The 16,295-nt window shown below is 43.1% G+C and overlaps 1 protein-coding gene across 1 annotated transcript in view; it reads left to right on the forward strand.

Annotated features, from left to right (window-relative positions):
• naf1 (nuclear assembly factor 1 homolog (S. cerevisiae)) overlaps positions 1 to 13,259 on the forward strand; it is a 29,271-nt gene extending 16,012 nt beyond the window's left edge. Inside the window, exons 2-9 of the mRNA XM_085409021.1 lie at positions 1,304 to 1,554; positions 1,627 to 1,750; positions 6,819 to 6,912; positions 7,028 to 7,110; positions 9,953 to 10,113; positions 10,682 to 10,733; positions 11,475 to 11,559; positions 12,838 to 13,259. Of these exons, the coding sequence (XP_085265147.1) occupies positions 1,307 to 1,554; positions 1,627 to 1,750; positions 6,819 to 6,912; positions 7,028 to 7,110; positions 9,953 to 10,113; positions 10,682 to 10,733; positions 11,475 to 11,559; positions 12,838 to 13,187 (1,197 nt within the window). The 5' untranslated portion in view covers positions 1,304 to 1,306 and the 3' untranslated portion in view covers positions 13,188 to 13,259. The remainder of the gene's footprint in view (positions 1 to 1,303; positions 1,555 to 1,626; positions 1,751 to 6,818; positions 6,913 to 7,027; positions 7,111 to 9,952; positions 10,114 to 10,681; positions 10,734 to 11,474; positions 11,560 to 12,837) is intronic.
• The last annotated feature ends 3,036 nt before the right edge of the window (positions 13,260 to 16,295 follow it).

Genomic DNA, 16,295 nt, shown 5'->3' on the forward strand with positions numbered 1-16,295 from the left:
TAAAATTTGGATCCCTCAAGAAAGAGGGTAAAATGTGCGGGAATGTAAGAGCAGACGGTGTTGGTAGTTGAATTTTCAACAATGTTGCAACTTTGTGCGGGAGCAGGAGGGGAAGAAAACACTATCAGCAGCACCAGAAAGGAGGAAGACAGAGTGTGGGAACACAGGACCTACACTTTCAACACTTTTATTAGACCTGGGTCCAGTGGACCCGAATACCTTGTATGTAATGTAAATGCGTGGGGGGAGGTACAGTATGAGGTCATTGAAAATTAGTTCGGATTTATGTTCTTCACAGAAAATAAGCCAAAGCCAATGAATTTCAGGTTGAAAAAATAATTAATTGTTTAATTTTTCTTTTGAAAAAAACTGAAAACGGGTCTCACAGACCCGAACACCATACAAGGGTTAAACTACTTAAAACTCATAAATGTCTTCAAGCTCACACTGAGGCCTGTGGGGCACAATCAGCCACTGAGACAGTACACACATTTATGTGTATTTGTATATGAATATTTCATACTTTAAGGCTGCTTGTTTATTTAAGGGAGATACAAAATACATTGGAATTGTACATAATGATTGATTTGTTCACATTGTCACATCTTAATTTTTAAGTGAAATGTGCATTTTGAGTTTATACACTGTGTATATAAGGCAACTGTTTCCTTTTGCAGTATTTTTGTGTGGTGCGTTTTTCTATTTCTTAACAAAAGGTGAACAAAGGTGTTTAAGTTCACCTAGGATGATTTGTTTTAATTTTCACATGGTCTTACTGAGGTGATGCGAATTGACAAATGCATTCTATTTTTTGAGGGGGTGGCATGTGCTGGAAAAGCTAGCTTGAAAAGGGACCTTGTAGGTGCCTAAAAAGTGCTTGAATTTGACCCTGAAAAAGGCGTATGAACCCTGGTATTAACAAAATATTTCTATATCAGTAAAGTTTTAGTAGCCAGTTATTATCCTAACCCCCAATTCGTTATTATCAGGTTGTATTTAAAACTTCCTGAAAAATTTTCAGCTGATCCAAAATGCTGCAGCTTACTGGCAGGGATTAGAAAGAGAGAGCGTACTGACTCCTCCTAATTATATCCCTGTTAAATCCAAAGTCAAATGTAAAATCCTGCTCCTCGCGTACATTGTCTTGAATGATCAGTCCCTGTCTTATTTTAAAGACCCTATAGTACCTTATCACCCCAATAGATAGTGATTTATCAAGTGTCTTGAGGCAGCAGTTGTTGTAGTTTGGGGCTGTATAAATAAAATGACATTTAAAGTAACAGATTTTGAAACACATTTCAAGATAATGTTACAGATGGATGAGAACCTAACAGAGGGAAATGGACCGGCAGAAGCTGTAAAAGACGAGGATATGGAGGTTACAGTAACATCTCAACTAGAAGATGTCCTGGTGACCTCTGACAATGCTGAGATGGTGTCAAACACACAAACACTTTTAGAAGAAGAAAGGGCAGATGCACAAAGGCACTCAATAGCAGCAACCGTGTCTTTAGACACGCATAAGAGCAGCGAGGATTCTGAGGACTCGGACAGGTATGAAAACGCACAGCTGTCAGCGTGGTAAAACAAAGACGGGTGTCGCTAATGCTCTTTTCCTGTCCTCAGTGACAGCTCTTCCTCATCATCTTCATCCTTCTCTTCTCCCTCTGCACCTGCGGCTGTGGAAGAAGTTGATGAAGGTTTCAGCCAACCAGCACCCATCAAAACGCGAGATGAGATTCTGCTCGAGGTCAGTCTGTAATTGTATGTATGTGTGTTCTTGTTAAAACAGCGGTCCCTCTTTTACCGCGGGAGTTACGTTCTAAAAATAACCCACAATAGGTGAAATCTGCGAAGTAGCCAACTTTATTTTTCACAATTATTATAGATGTTTTAAGGCTGTAAAACCCCACACTACACACTTTATACACTTTTCTCAGACAGGCATGAAATTTTTCACACTTCGCTCTCAAAGTTCAAACCTTCGTAGAAAAATAAGTTCAGTGTTATAGAATGAAACCAAAGGAACCGGCAGATGACGACGTTTCGTCGACATTCGTGTGTTTGATGGGGATAAAACTTAAAAAACGTACAGTACAGCACTTCAGAGTCACACTGCTAGCGATCAAAGATTTATGTAAATTTGGCAAGCTGCACACATTCTGTACTGTACAAGGAGACATGGCATGAGATTGATTGACAATGGTCTACAGCCAATCAGGATGCAGAACAAAATGTGCTGTTTTAAAAAAAAAAAAAAAAAAAGCATGCAAAATTGCACCAAAAAAAAATCTGCGAAAGGTGAACAGCATTATAGCGAGGGACCACTGTAGTCTAATATTAATTGTAACACTGAAGGGACGATAATGGTTTGTGTTAGGGCTGGGCAATGTGAAGAAAATCTAATAATAATAGCTTTGGCTATATACCAATATACCATATAGTGCCTACTGATTCAAATTAACCATTCAACATGTTTTTTTTTTTTTTGTTGTTGTTGTTGTTTTTTTTTTTTTTTTTTGAATGATATGGTTGAAAATAACATTTGTTTCTGGAGGTTATTTAAATATAGATAAATCAAAAGACTTAACCTTTAAGTTTTAAAATGTACCTCAACAAAGTACGAATTAAAGACAGCTAAGAGGGTACATTCGTTTGTACTTCACAGTGCAAATGGATAATGACCCAAAACACTTCGCAACAGCAGCTCAGGTCTGTTTTTCAGTGGCAGGACAGAGCATGTTTTTCAGTTATTAAATGCAAAACTGAATCCAGAGAGACCCTCAAACGACAGAAACTGAACATAGGTCAAGTCGAGGCAGTCAAGGGGCAAAACACAGCATTGGGTCATGCACATAAGATAAGATAAGATAAGATAACCTTTATTAGTCCCACACGTGGGAAATTTGTTTTGTCACAGCAGGAGTGGACAGTGCAAAAGTTATGAGGCAAAAATTAGAATACAATAAGAATAAATACAGTACACAACTGTACAGAATAGAATAAAATACTATATACAGTAGAATAAAATAAAATAAATATACAATAAGATAAAAATAGAATACAAATACAAATACTATATACAACTGAGTAAAAATACAACGATGACAGAAAGGATTATTGCACTTAGTATTATTGCATATGTATGGATGTGTGTGCTTGATCAGTTAAAGTCTTTATTATGGAGTCTGACAGCAGTGGGGAGGAAAGACCTGCGAAATCTCTCCGTCCCACACCGTGGGTGCCGCAGTCTCCCACTGAAGGAGCTGCTCAGTGCTGTCACAGTCTGCTGCATGGGGTGGGAGATGTTGTCCATCAGAGATGACAGCTTAGCCGCCGTTCTCCTGTCACTCACCACCTCCACTGGGTCCAGAGGGCATCCTAGAACAGAGCTGGCCCTTCGGATCACCCTGTTCAGTCTCTTCCTGTCCCCAGCAGAGATGCTGCCGCCCCAGCAGACCACGCCATAAAAGATAGCAGAAGCCACAACAGAGTCATAGAAGGTCTTCAGGAGTGGGCCCTCCACTCCAAACGACCTGAGTCTCCGCAGCAGGTACAGCCTGCTCTGCCCTTTCCTGTAGAGGGCGTCTGAGTTATGAGTCCAGTCCAGTCTATTGTTCAGATGAACACCAAGGTACCTGTAGCTGTCCACAGCCTCAATGTCCATACCTTGGATGTTCAGTGGTTGCAGTGGAGAATGCTTGTGCCTGCGGAAGTCTACCACCAGTTCCTTGGTTTTACTGGCGTTGATCTGGAGGTAGTTCAGCTGGCACCAGTCCACAAAGTCTTGGGTCAGACCTCTGTACTCCTTGTCGTCCCCATCAGTGATGAGGCCGACTATTGCAGAGTCATCAGAGAACTTCTGCAGGAAGCACTGGGTGGAATTGTGGGAGAAGTCTGCAGTGTAGATGGTGAAGAGGAACGGAGCCAGAACCGTTCCCTGTGGGGCCCCCGTACTGCAGACGACCCTGTCCGACACACAGCCCTGAGTCCTCACATACTGTGGTCGGTCGGTGAGGTAGTCCAGGATCCAGGTAGTGAGGTGATGGTCCACTCCAGAGTTCACCAGCTTGTCCTTTAGAACCGAGGGAAGAATGGTGTTGAAGGCACTGGAGAAATCAAAGAACATGATTCTCACAGTGCTTCCAGCGGTCTCCAGGTGAGCGAGGGAACGATGTAGGAGGTGAATGACGGCATCATCCGCTCCAATGCCAGGCTGGTAGGCAAACTGAAGTGGGTCCAGTGATGAGCTTATTAGGCGCCGAAGCTGAGCCAGGACCAACCGCTCCAGGGTCTTCATCAGGTGGGATGTCAGAGCCACCGGCCTGTAGCTGTTGAGGTCCTTGGGGCGTGAAGTCTTTGGCACTGGTACAACACAGGAGGTTTTCCAGAGCTGTGGGACTCTTCCCAACCTCAGGCTCAGGTTGAAGAGGTGCTCCATCACCCCACACAGTTGGTCCGCGCAGGACCTGACGACCCTCGAGCTGATGCCATCTGGACCCGCTGCCTTCTTGCCATTAATCCTCCTCAGTTCCCTCCTAACCTGGGTGGTTGAGAGAGACAGGCTGGAGCCTTGTGTTGAGTGTGTATTGGATGCTGTTGTTGGGGGTGGGGGGGAGTGAGCAGGGTGAATAGAGGAGGTGTGAAGTGTCTGAGGTGGAACAGCAGCAGTGGGGGTGGGTGAGTCTGCAGCCGATGTTGCAGACTGCCTCATGGTTGAATCAAATCTGTTGAAGAAATGATTCAGTTCATTTGCCCATCTCACATCCCTCCCAGGCAGAGAGTTCTGCTGTTTGTGGCCCGAGATGGTTCTGAGGCCTCTCCAGACTTCACCAACGTTGTTTTGTTGAAGCTGGTTCTCCATCTTCTGCCTGTAGCTCTCCTTCCCATTCCTTATCAGTCCCCTCAGCTCTCTCTGCACCCTTTTCAACTCCTCTTTGTCTCTGGATTTGAAGGCCCTCCTCTTCTGCTTGAGGACGGTTTTAATTTCTGGGGTAATCCAAGGTTTGTTGTTGGAGAAACACCGTACAGTCCTGGTAGGTACAGTGTTATCCACACAGAAGTTTATATAGTCAGTAATGCATGTAGTAAGGCTGTCGATGTCCTCACCGTGGTCATCACAAATCACCTCCCACACAGTCGACTCAAAACAATCCTTAAGAGCCTCCTCGCTCTCCTCTGACCATCTCTGTACTGTGCGGTTGGCTGGTGGCTCCCTGCGCACTAAGGGCTCATACACAGGGACAAGGTGCACCAGGTTGTGATCAGATCTGCCCAGGGGAGGGAGAGGTGATGAACTGTATGCCTCTTCTGCATTGGCATACAGTAAGTCCAGTGTTTTATTGACTCTGGTTGGGCAGGTCACATACTGGGTGAAGGTGGGCAGTGTGGAGTCCAGTGAGGCATGATTGAAGTCCCCTGATATTATGAGAAGGGCTCTCGGTGATTGTGTTTGCAGTCTGCTGACCACAGAGTGGAGAGAGTCACAGGCTGCATCCGCGTTGGCCGAGGGGGGGGACATACGCTGTTATCGCGATAACATGCGAGAACTCCCGGGGCAGGTAGTACGGACGCATGCTAACGGCTAACAGCTCAATGTCTCTGCTGCAGAGTTGCTCTTTTACAGTGATGTGCCCAGGGTTACACCATCTGTCGTTCACAAAAACTGCCAGTCCCCCTCCTTTCCTCTTACCGCTGTCTCTGGTCCTGTCCGCTCGCAGCAGCTGGAATCCCGGTAGTGTCACGCTTGTGTCCGGAGTTAGCGATGTTAGCCACGACTCCGTTAGCATCATGATGCTACATTGCCGGTACTCCCTCTGTGACCAGGTTAGCGACATGAGCTCATCCATCTTATTGGGCAAAGATCTTACGTTTCCAATAATTACAGAAGGAAGAGATGGTCGATAACGTCTCCTTCTTGGGCGACGGCGCTCCTTCCCAGCACGACACCCCCATCTTTTCCTCCTCAGCTCGCTGGGAATATCGGGTCTGTCCGCCGGCAGTACCGCTGCAGGACTCAGCGCTAACAGCTGATCCTTACTGTAAACAAAGGATCTCTGCTCTGGGTCCCCAGACACGGGTGAAAAAAGTAGAAATAAACTGAGAAAAACGACCAGGACTAGCACAAAACGGTAGAACATGGTTGCAGAGTCTAATTACTAATACGTTAGTTATAAAAAAATTACGAGAAAAAAGATAAGAAAGAAAGAAACTCAGAATGAGCAGAGCTGCTGTAACAGGCTGCCGCACACGGGGGGCGCCGGAAGTTGGGTTCTAGACTGACAAAGCACTTAAAAAGATTTTACTTGTTTGGATAAAATCCCTGCATTTATGATCAGTAATTACAATAAGAGGTAAATCTTTCATCATTTGCCTCACACAGTATACTTATCACGGGGAACTAGAGCTACATTAACCTCCCAAGCAGAGATGGCCTGCGTTATTGAAAATCTCAGAGGGAGCAACAGGATAATGAGTGACTCGTTACTAAGTCTGATACCAACATTTTGGCAGAAATGCTTAATAAGAATTAAATGAATAAAAATTACTCATGGGAAGTAATAAAATGTCTAGATTTTCTATGTGATTGTTCCTGTAATGATGTCATGTGATGTGAAGTAAAAATACCAACAGCATTAATGCCACATTGAGCATTGTTAGTTATTACATTCCAACCAACAAGAACCACTATTAGCGTCTTATTGTCCACACTTTGCCACCATGTGTTTTGTTTTTGGGGTTTTTTTTGGGGGGGGGGGTGTCCTGAATTCTGAACGCCCTTCAGCCTTATGTCTAAATGTCATGTTGTTTGTGTGCAGGAACTTCCGGCAGTGGAGGAAGTATGTATTACCTTACCAGAAGAAGCAGAATTGCAGCCACTGGGCACCGTGTCGAATATTATACAGCAGCTTGGTAAATATAGGCACAGATTGTTTTAAGGCTACATTAGTGTCTACCAGAGGAAGAGCAGGAACAGTTTTGGCTTGTGTTTCAACTTTGTCTTTTACCACTGCTTCTGTCACTGCAGTTATTATCCAGTCCCTGAAAGACACGCCCCCTCTTAATGATGGCAGCATTATCTTCAAGTCTGATCGGGAGGCTGCAGCCAAGGTAAGGATGCCAACAGAAGCTTCTCTTTTGTAGAATGCAATAAGTTGCCTGTGTGGTTTTAAGGCCTTTACACACTGGACGAGTAAAATGCGTGCAAACGTTTTGTGCATTTAAAAATATTTTTCAGACTCAACTATTCTTAATGCAGCCGTTCACACCAAACACATAATTACACATGAAAAATTTGCAGCATTTATTTTTACATCAGGTTTAATTTTTACGGCGCTTCAGGTGCATATAAACATATATGACCACTCACAACTTTTTCCAGTGCTGATGCAATCAAAGTGTTCAGTATGACGGAACATTTGATTGTTGTGTCGCAGAACAGCTCATAATCGGCTCTCGGCCTCCTCGGGTATGGTCCCCGTCTCTGCTAACGAGCTCAAACTGCCTCACTGACATCCTGAAATACGTACAAAAGAGGCCGTGATACAGCTTCAACTCCTTGATCAAACCGTGAAATTATCCCTGCTTGAAAATGGGTTGAACCCAGAAACCTTTTTTTTTTTTTTTTTTTTTTTTTTTTTAAATTTTGTAGAATTAATTTTCTGCAAAAGCTCTGTGTACGTACACTACCAGTTAAAACTTTTAGTACACCCCAATTTTTTCTTTCTTTCTTTCTTTTTTTTTCTTTTTTTTTTTTTTTAATTGAAAATTTGCAGATGATGTTAGCTTCATCAGGTGGTGACCCAGTTTGCATTGGAGCAGTTTGTGGTCAAGTATGAAGCAGCGGGAGTTGGAATTAGCACCTTCAAGTTTGAGACCATGGCTCTCAGCCGGAAAAGGATGGAATGCCTATTGCCCCAAGTGGAGGAGTTGATACATTACAGGTTGCATGTAGAAAACCTCAATTTTTCTTTTTTCTTTTTTTTTTTTTTAAATTGAAAATTATGCAGTTTAATGTCTCATTGCACTCTGAAATGAAAGCATAGTACAAATAAGAAGAAATCATGGAATCAATTCATAGACCAAAATGTATTCTAAACTTTTGACTCATCAAAGTAGTCCCCTTGGGCAGATAGAACAGCTGAACACACCCGTGGCATTCTTTCTACAATAGGAATCAAATATTCTTCAGAAAGTTGTTCCCATATCTGTTGCAGAAGTTCCCATAAATGTGGACCTTGTAGGTTGCTTTGCTTTCACTCTTCCGTCCAGTTCATCCCAAACCAGCTCGATGGGTTTAAGTCTGGAGACTGTGCTGCCACTCCATGTTTTCAAGCTTACCATCTTGTTCTTTTTTTCCTGAGGTAGTTCTGGTATAGTTTGGACTAGGGCTGTTCGATATAACGATATATATCGGATGACGATATAAAAACGTCTATCGTTTTATTTTACGCTATCGTTTGTTTCGTGGTGTCGCAAAATAAACTGTTTACAGCAATATATTTTCTCATCGTTTTGATGGTCACTGTAGTGGCTATATAAATTTCTTAAAGTTCTCTCTTTCGCTTATATTTAATATAACCACACTACGGACAGACAAGCGCCTATTTTTATGCGTTGTCGTTAGCAACAACGACGGTAAAACCATTGCGTGTCCGCTTGTTTATTTTCCACATAAACCTTTCACAATAAAGCTCAAGATCCTGTTGAGACTTTTCAAAATAAACTGAATCACGTGAAAGAGTATGCAGAGAGTTTATGGATGAGAAGCAAAAAAAGAGCCGCCAGGTGCTAAAAAATAAACCTTAGACTCAAACGTTAGAACAGGCTTTTTCCCCGCAGCACGCCGTGTAATAAATACTCACAAAGAAAACGGCGGCTGTTACAACTTATGACTAAAAATGTATCGTTTCATGCATCGTTAAAACACTCGACTCCAGCTACAGGACGCCCAGCTGGAAACACTTCACGCAAGTTGAGCTGCCCGAGATTCACAGAATTTACAGAAAATTTTAAATTTTTGTGATTTATATCGTTATCGGGACGATAGATGTCTTATATTGGGATATGAGATTTTGGTCATATCGCACAGCCCTAGCTTGGACTTATGTTTTGGGTGATTATCTTGCTGTAGGATGAACCCCTGACCAACTAGACGCATACCAGAGGGTACTGCATGATGCTGCAGAATGCTGTGGTAGCTGTTTTGGTTCCAGGTACCTCAATCTGGTCACCGAACCTGGATCCAGCAAAACAACCCCAGACCATCACACTTCCTCCTGCATGTCTGACAGTCGATGCCACACACTGTGGAACCATCCTTTCACCGACTCGACGGCGTACAAAGATCCTGCATGATGAACCGAAGATTTCAAATTTTGATTCATCAGTCCATAATGCCTTCCTCCAGTCTTCAGTAGTCCAGTGGTGGTGTGCCATGGCCCAGACAAGCCTCTTTGTCTTATTCTGATGCCTTCGCAATGGCTTTCTTGCTTCAACTCATCCTCCCTGCAGCTTGAAGTCTTGTCTTCACAGTTGAAACTGAGACTTGCTTACTACGACAGTTTCTCTGTAGGACAAACCAACATTGATAAGTGACATGATGGTGTGTCTCTCTTCCATTGTTAATTGTCTTTTTCTCACAATTTGTGTAACAACACACTACTTTCTGCAGTACAATACAGTTCAACTGATGCTCAGAGGGTATGGTACCACAGTGTGTTCCAGCACTGCTTTTATGCAGACAGAAGGGGTTGGAAGTAATCCAGAAAAATAGGAATAGCTGTAGAAGCTTGATCAACCTCCATTGCTGCAGAACAACAAAATTGTTAACTGATTTTGTGTTTCCTGACAAAGGCCTCTTTGTATAATCTGAAATGTACTTAATGTTTCAGTTTTGTAAAGGCCTTTACACCCAATGATATGACAGTGTTGCACTGTTTCTTTGTTTCAGGTGTTTGAGGTATTTGGCCCGGTGTCCAGCCCAATGTATGTTTTACGTTTTAATTCTGTGGATCAGATTATCAGTAAAGGGCTGAAAGAGGGTACTACCCTTTATTATGCACCAGCCATCAAGGAGTACACGGGATACATCCTCACACAGCAGCTAAGACTGTAAGTACACCATTAGCACCATAAGTATTGGTCTCAGTACACTACTGATGTGGTTCTGTTGGTTCATAATCATGTCTTCTAATATGCACTGGAGAGTATGAAACGGCTGGTATGAGAGTCAGCACCTGCAATATGGTTCTTGCCCTCTGTGTTTGACAAGAGAGGCTGTTGCTCACCTACAGTGTCTCACTTTGTGAACCAAAATGGTCACAATATCAGCAGATGAGGTGATGAATGATATAAATAAGTCATCAGGAGATGTAGCTCTGATGTTCATGAGCTCATCTCTGGTCTGAGAAGTTCTGGTTGTATGGCAGTTTATCAGAGTGCACTGAAACACAGAGCTGGCTGTCTCCGGCACCATCACGAAGGTCCAACTCTGCAATACAGTCACATTTGGATTCCTTTGCTTCCAATCCATTTCAGTGGTGTACAGGGGCATATAGATATTTAGTTTTCTGTGTTGACTGTGTGTAAGCTACTTTTGATTCAGTGAATGGAATCTGTTAGGCTAAGCTCATGTCTGTGTGTTTGTTTGTTATGTTCAAATGAAAATATTTGTGTGCAGATTACAGGGATCAGATGCATCCTGGAAAAATGACCAAGAACCGCCAGAAGAGGTATGTATCCAACAACGTCCATTGTTCATTGAGTCATATTCACACAGATGTTTTGGGTTTGCTGAGTGGATACTAGTGCTACTTGCTGCCCAACTCTTTGTGGACTTCTTTTTAAATTTGTTTTATCACTTTATTCTTGGCTTTGGTTGTTATACTCCATCATTGCATACCACAGTTTTGTTGAGGAGTGTGATCCCTCTATAGTTGGAGCTCACCCTACAGCCCCCGTTCTTAAAGATGGGAACCACTACCCCGGTCTGCCAGTCCAGAAATACTGCCCCTTATCTTCTCGCAGCATTGTAGAGGTTTGTCAACAAAGACAGCCCCACAACATCAAGAGCCTTCAGAAACTTCATCCACCCCAGGGGCCCTGCCACCAAGGAGTTGTTTAACTGCCCCGGTGTTGTCCCCCTCATCCCCAGAGTTGCTTCCTCTATGGAAGACGTGTCAGTGGGATTAAGGAAGTATTCCCTCCACCGGCTGACAATATCCTCAGTCGCCCACACTATACACTGTGCATGTAGAGCACTTTTCCCCTCCCGAGTTGCTCCCACACTCGAGTTTTTGGTTCAGCCACTGCCCGAGCTGCTTTCCGCTTGGTCTGTCCATACCCGTCGGCTGCCTCCGAAGGCCCACAGGCTTACCTATCCCGATAGGACTCCTCTTTCAGGATTCCTTCTTTATGACTTCTGTCTCAGATTTTTTTAATTAATATATTTTTCCTCTCTCTCCGCCTATTAGGCTCTAGACTATAGTGATGATGAGAAAGAGCAGGAAGCAAAGAGGAAACTGAAAAATGCCAAAAAGAAGGACACTAGCCACACAGGTACTCCCATAAAAACACATCTCCAGTTCTTCTATGTGATGTATAGCATGGATAATGACATCCGCTGAAATTAGAATACTGTAGAACAGGGGTCGGCAACCTGCGGCTCCGGAGCCGCATGCATCTCTTTAGTCCTTATAGTGCGGCTCCGCGTGGTTTGGGAAAATAAATTATAAGTATTTAGCTGAAGTGTATTTTATTTATGTTAGTTTTTTTTTTTTAACTTGTAGCTCTAAATTGGAAGATCGTTGTGACATTGTAATATAAAAATAAAATTATATTTTATTCTTTTTTCATCGCTCAAAATAAACGTCACACTCGCGGAAGCCGGTGTACCCGCCAAAACGCCGTGCATTTATCGAGACTTTCAAGATCTTCGGATCCACATTATGTCAGCAGCTGTTCTCCACCGTGAACTATGTTAAAAACAAACACTGCTCACGCCTCACAGATGGCAGCTTACAGTCCTGCGTAAAGATGAAAGTACAGCCCCATTGTAAACATATCGCGGCAGACCCGACGATGTTTGCATGAACACGCTTTTCAGCATCTCTTTATTGATCACTTTTCACACACTGTTGCTGTACGCACACAGCCGGCTGTAGCTTTTCAGCTCACAGCCCGACATATACCAACAACAGCATAGAGAGCACAGACGTTAAGGTGGCGAGGCGTGATTGCGGGTGCCGCTCAGGTGCGTCCGCCTCCCCTGCAGCGGTGCTGCAGACCACACCCGGCCACACACATTAACCAGGTAAAATACATATTTAGGCAGAATATATTTTTTTGCAGCATAGTGCTATTTTTTTTTTTATTATATTTTTAAAAGTCAGGTCAAGGCTCCAAAAGCCCAAAGGCGATATAACAGTTTTTGTTTGCTACTTGGATCATTTTAGTTCAGCGTCTTTCCTTTTGTTATATTTCTTTAAGAGTTAAAAATGTATTAATTACATAAATAAAATGTAATTTTCTCTGTAGCAGTTCATGGATTTCATAAGCAACACACCTTAGTTGTTCACACAAAGCATAAAAGTAAAAAGCAATATATACAGTGTTATCTTCATTTTAGATGTCAAAAAGTATTTGTGGCTCCCAGTGTTTTCTTTTGCGTGGAAACCTGTTCCAAATGGCTCTTTGGGTCTTAAAGGTTGCTGACCCCTGCTGTAGAAGCACAAGTTTATATGCAGGTTTTCAGGTTTTGAAGATTAAAGTGTTACAAATAGAAGGTGATACCATCCATCTTTAAATACCATTTCTTGTTTTCCCCCTCTTTTCTAGACAATCGTACTCAGAACCCTTCGCAGCGGCAACATAAGCATGATGGAAGGGGCTTCCCACCAAGACATACAAGGCCTTCTTTCCACCACCAGCACTCATTTAGACAGACAGAGCCACCACGACACACAAATTTCCCCCCTATGTTCATCCCTACTCCCTGTCCTTATCCTCCACCTCCTCACCATTTTCCTCCCTCTAACTTCCCTCTCTACCCCCCTCCTCCTCCTCCTCCTCCTCCAACTTTCTTCAATCCTGCTTTCTCCACTCCTTTCTGGCTGCCAAACTCTGCCCCCTTTTCTGACTTTCCCCGCCCTCCCCCTCCTCCTCCTCCACCTCCTCCACCTCAGTGACAACTTGCAAAAACTATCAGCAGTGTCTTGTCTCTGATTGTAAAATAAAGCATACTTACTGTAGGTAATAGAGTTGTGTACTTTGCCACTTTTATGTCTGTTATTTGTGACACAACCACATGCATTGTGTTCACCATCCTGTAAGATCATGAAAGATCACATCACATGAAAATGATATTTTTATATTCTAAAAAAAAATCTGCCATTAATTTTCAAGCAGGGGCCAAAAAGCAAACTGGTGTACTCTGAAATGCAGCATGTTTTCATCATCAGCAACTTTCTTTAGTCTTTCCATGTTGTTAGACAGATGGTGGACTAAACTGGAACTTAACTGACTACCAGCAGCTCGTTTTAGTGTCAAAGAGCTGCGTAAAGCTGCATGTACACTGAAATTGCTCAGATTAAGCACTTTATTTCAGGACTTTTTTTTAAAAGCTTGTATTTTTAATGCAAACCTCATTTTACTTGAAATGAAAAATGAACATTTTATTATTAGAGTGCGATCAGCTCAGTGTGATGATGATTATTAATAAACATTGCAAAAATACTGTCGAATTGTGCTTTGGTCATTTTATTTTCCAGCCTATTGTTGACTATATAAAGACACTGATACTGCTGTTATAGTGCTTCCACGCATACTACATTTAACTACAGTGGATGTATAACTTTATAGTATTTCGAACCTTTGTTTGGGGAAGTTTTGTTGAAGTAGACCTGAAAATTTAATTCAATACCCCAGCTTTAGTGGATGTGTGAGAAGACATTAACATGACTTAAATTCTGATGTGTGCACTATTCTTGGTACACGCATTATATGAAGCCACAGGAAAAATTGCATATGTTTTTAGATTCTGAACAAAAACGAACTAAACACAAACCTCTGCAGAAAAAGAGAAAAGTAACTTCACATATCTAGGTCTATAGTTTTTGTTTTTTTATTGTTCCTTATGTGTACTCTGTTCCATCAAACCCCACCTAAAGCAATTTTGTCAGTTAGTGGAAAACCTAAGCCAGTATAGTAGGAATAAGCCAGTGCAAGTGGCAGTAGCCGTTTTCGAGACTCTTTCATTTCTGGGGAGCTGGCAAGCCATCTTTATATACACTTTACCGTTCAGACTGAAACACAGGTTAAACCTCACTACTGTCTGTTTTTGTTCTAGATACAAGATGTAATCATAACCTTTAGGGACTACACCCATTCATCAAAAAAATTCTAAGTTGTTCTACTGTGTTATGTTGCCATTGTGCCTTAATAAACCTGGTTCATTAAAGCACATTGTTGGATTGAGCAGAGTGAGCGCGTATGCTGTCCGCTTCACTCCATGGCCTATCCGTCTGCCTGTGGTGAAATGTGCTGTGCTCATTGAGGAGGCTGGAAGTCTCAACACTGAAGTTTACCAGAATCCCCCACACACAGACCAGTACCTATCAGCTGAAATTAGAATACTGTAGAACAGGGGTCGGCAACCTCTGATCAGAAGATTGGAGGTTTGAATCCAGTGAACGGCTACCCTGCGGTACTCGTGAGCACTTGTGGTACTTGGATGAACCTTGGATACCTCGGATGAAAAATCAACATCAATTCAATGTCGTCTTGCTATCTGAGTACACACTACTCCTGGGGTGCTGGATTGGTGGCTGCCCACTGTTTCACTGGGTTAAATGCAGAGGGTAATTTCCCTATGGGACTTAATAAAGTATACAGAACAACATTGTCATCTCTTATCCAGCAGGTTTATTGAGAGAATTTTCTCCAAGCACGACATCCCAGTTCACTTCAGACCCAGACAAAACTCACAAACGCAAATAGAAACTCAGCACATGCTGTGTACTGCAGCAAGGAGTGCCCAGCCCACTACTCTGCAATGAAATAACAATAAATCTTGTGTACCCTTTTTTAAGTGCGATTGTGGCGTTTTTCTACTGGTCACTATTAGAACTAGTTTCTTTCTTGCACTGAAGCCATTTTGTTGCCCACTTTCTAACATATTGAGTAAACTGTGACAAAAACAGAATTTTAAAATGAAGGAAAGTATTCCTATGTAGCTGAAATAAAAGGGGATTTTGTTAAAATAAATGCTCACGTGAGAATGTGCTAAAGACATATTTCACTAGCTGGGCCTACATTCTCAGTTACGATTGATGGTGGTGGATAAAGAAACGTGAACAGATGCTGCAATTTGGGGTGGGTCTCCAAGGGGACTGGCAGTGGCTCCCAGGCCAGGCAGATCCCCATGTACTAATGTAAATAAAAAAGCAGGTGCGGGGGATGAAATAAAGCACCAACAACCGGTATGACGAACGCGGCCGTGACTCTGGCAGACGAGCTGAACACTTTCTATGCTCGCTTCGAGGCTGCAGCTAAGGACTCCAACGATGCTAGTGCTAGCGGCGCTAACGGCTGCAGACAAGAAGATACTGCCAGCACTGGAAACGTGCTCGTCATCTCCGAGCATGAAGTAAGGAGAGCCTTCAAGAGAGTGAACACCAGGAAAGCAGCAGGACCAGATGGCATCCCAGGTCGTATCCTCAGAGACTGCGCATACCAGCTAGCTCCTGTGTTCACTGAGATATTCAACATCTCTTTATCTCAGTCGGTGATCCCCACATGCTTCAAAGAGTCCATCATTGTTCCTGTCCCGAAGAAACCCCACCCTGCTTCTCTCAATGACTATCGCCCTGTAGCCCTCACCTCAGTAGTGATGAAGTGCTTTGAACGCCTGGTCAGAGACTTCATCATTTCTTCACTACCAGACACACTGGACCCACTACAGTTCGCTTACCGTCCAAATCGTTCCACAGACGATGCCATCTCTCATCTCCTCCACACATCACTCACTCACTTGGACACTAGAAGGGGGAATTATGTTAAAATGCTCTTCATAGACTACAGCTCTGCATTTAACACCATAATTCCCTCCACACTCACCACCAAGCTGGAGCATCTGGGACTCAGCTCATCTATGTGTCAGTGGATCTCCAACTTCCTAACTGGCAGACCACAGGCAGTAAGGATGGGCGGACATGTCTCAGCCTCCACCACTCTCAGCACTGGAGCCCCCCAGGGGTGTGTTCTGAGCCCCCTGCTGTACTCTTTGTACACATATG

The sequence above is a fragment of the Rhamphochromis longiceps genome, linkage group LG6, assembly GCF_057381845.1.
Source record: "Rhamphochromis longiceps isolate RC_006_pf linkage group LG6, R_longiceps_female_GT1.1, whole genome shotgun sequence".
Taxonomy (NCBI): domain Eukaryota; kingdom Metazoa; phylum Chordata; class Actinopteri; order Cichliformes; family Cichlidae; genus Rhamphochromis; species Rhamphochromis longiceps.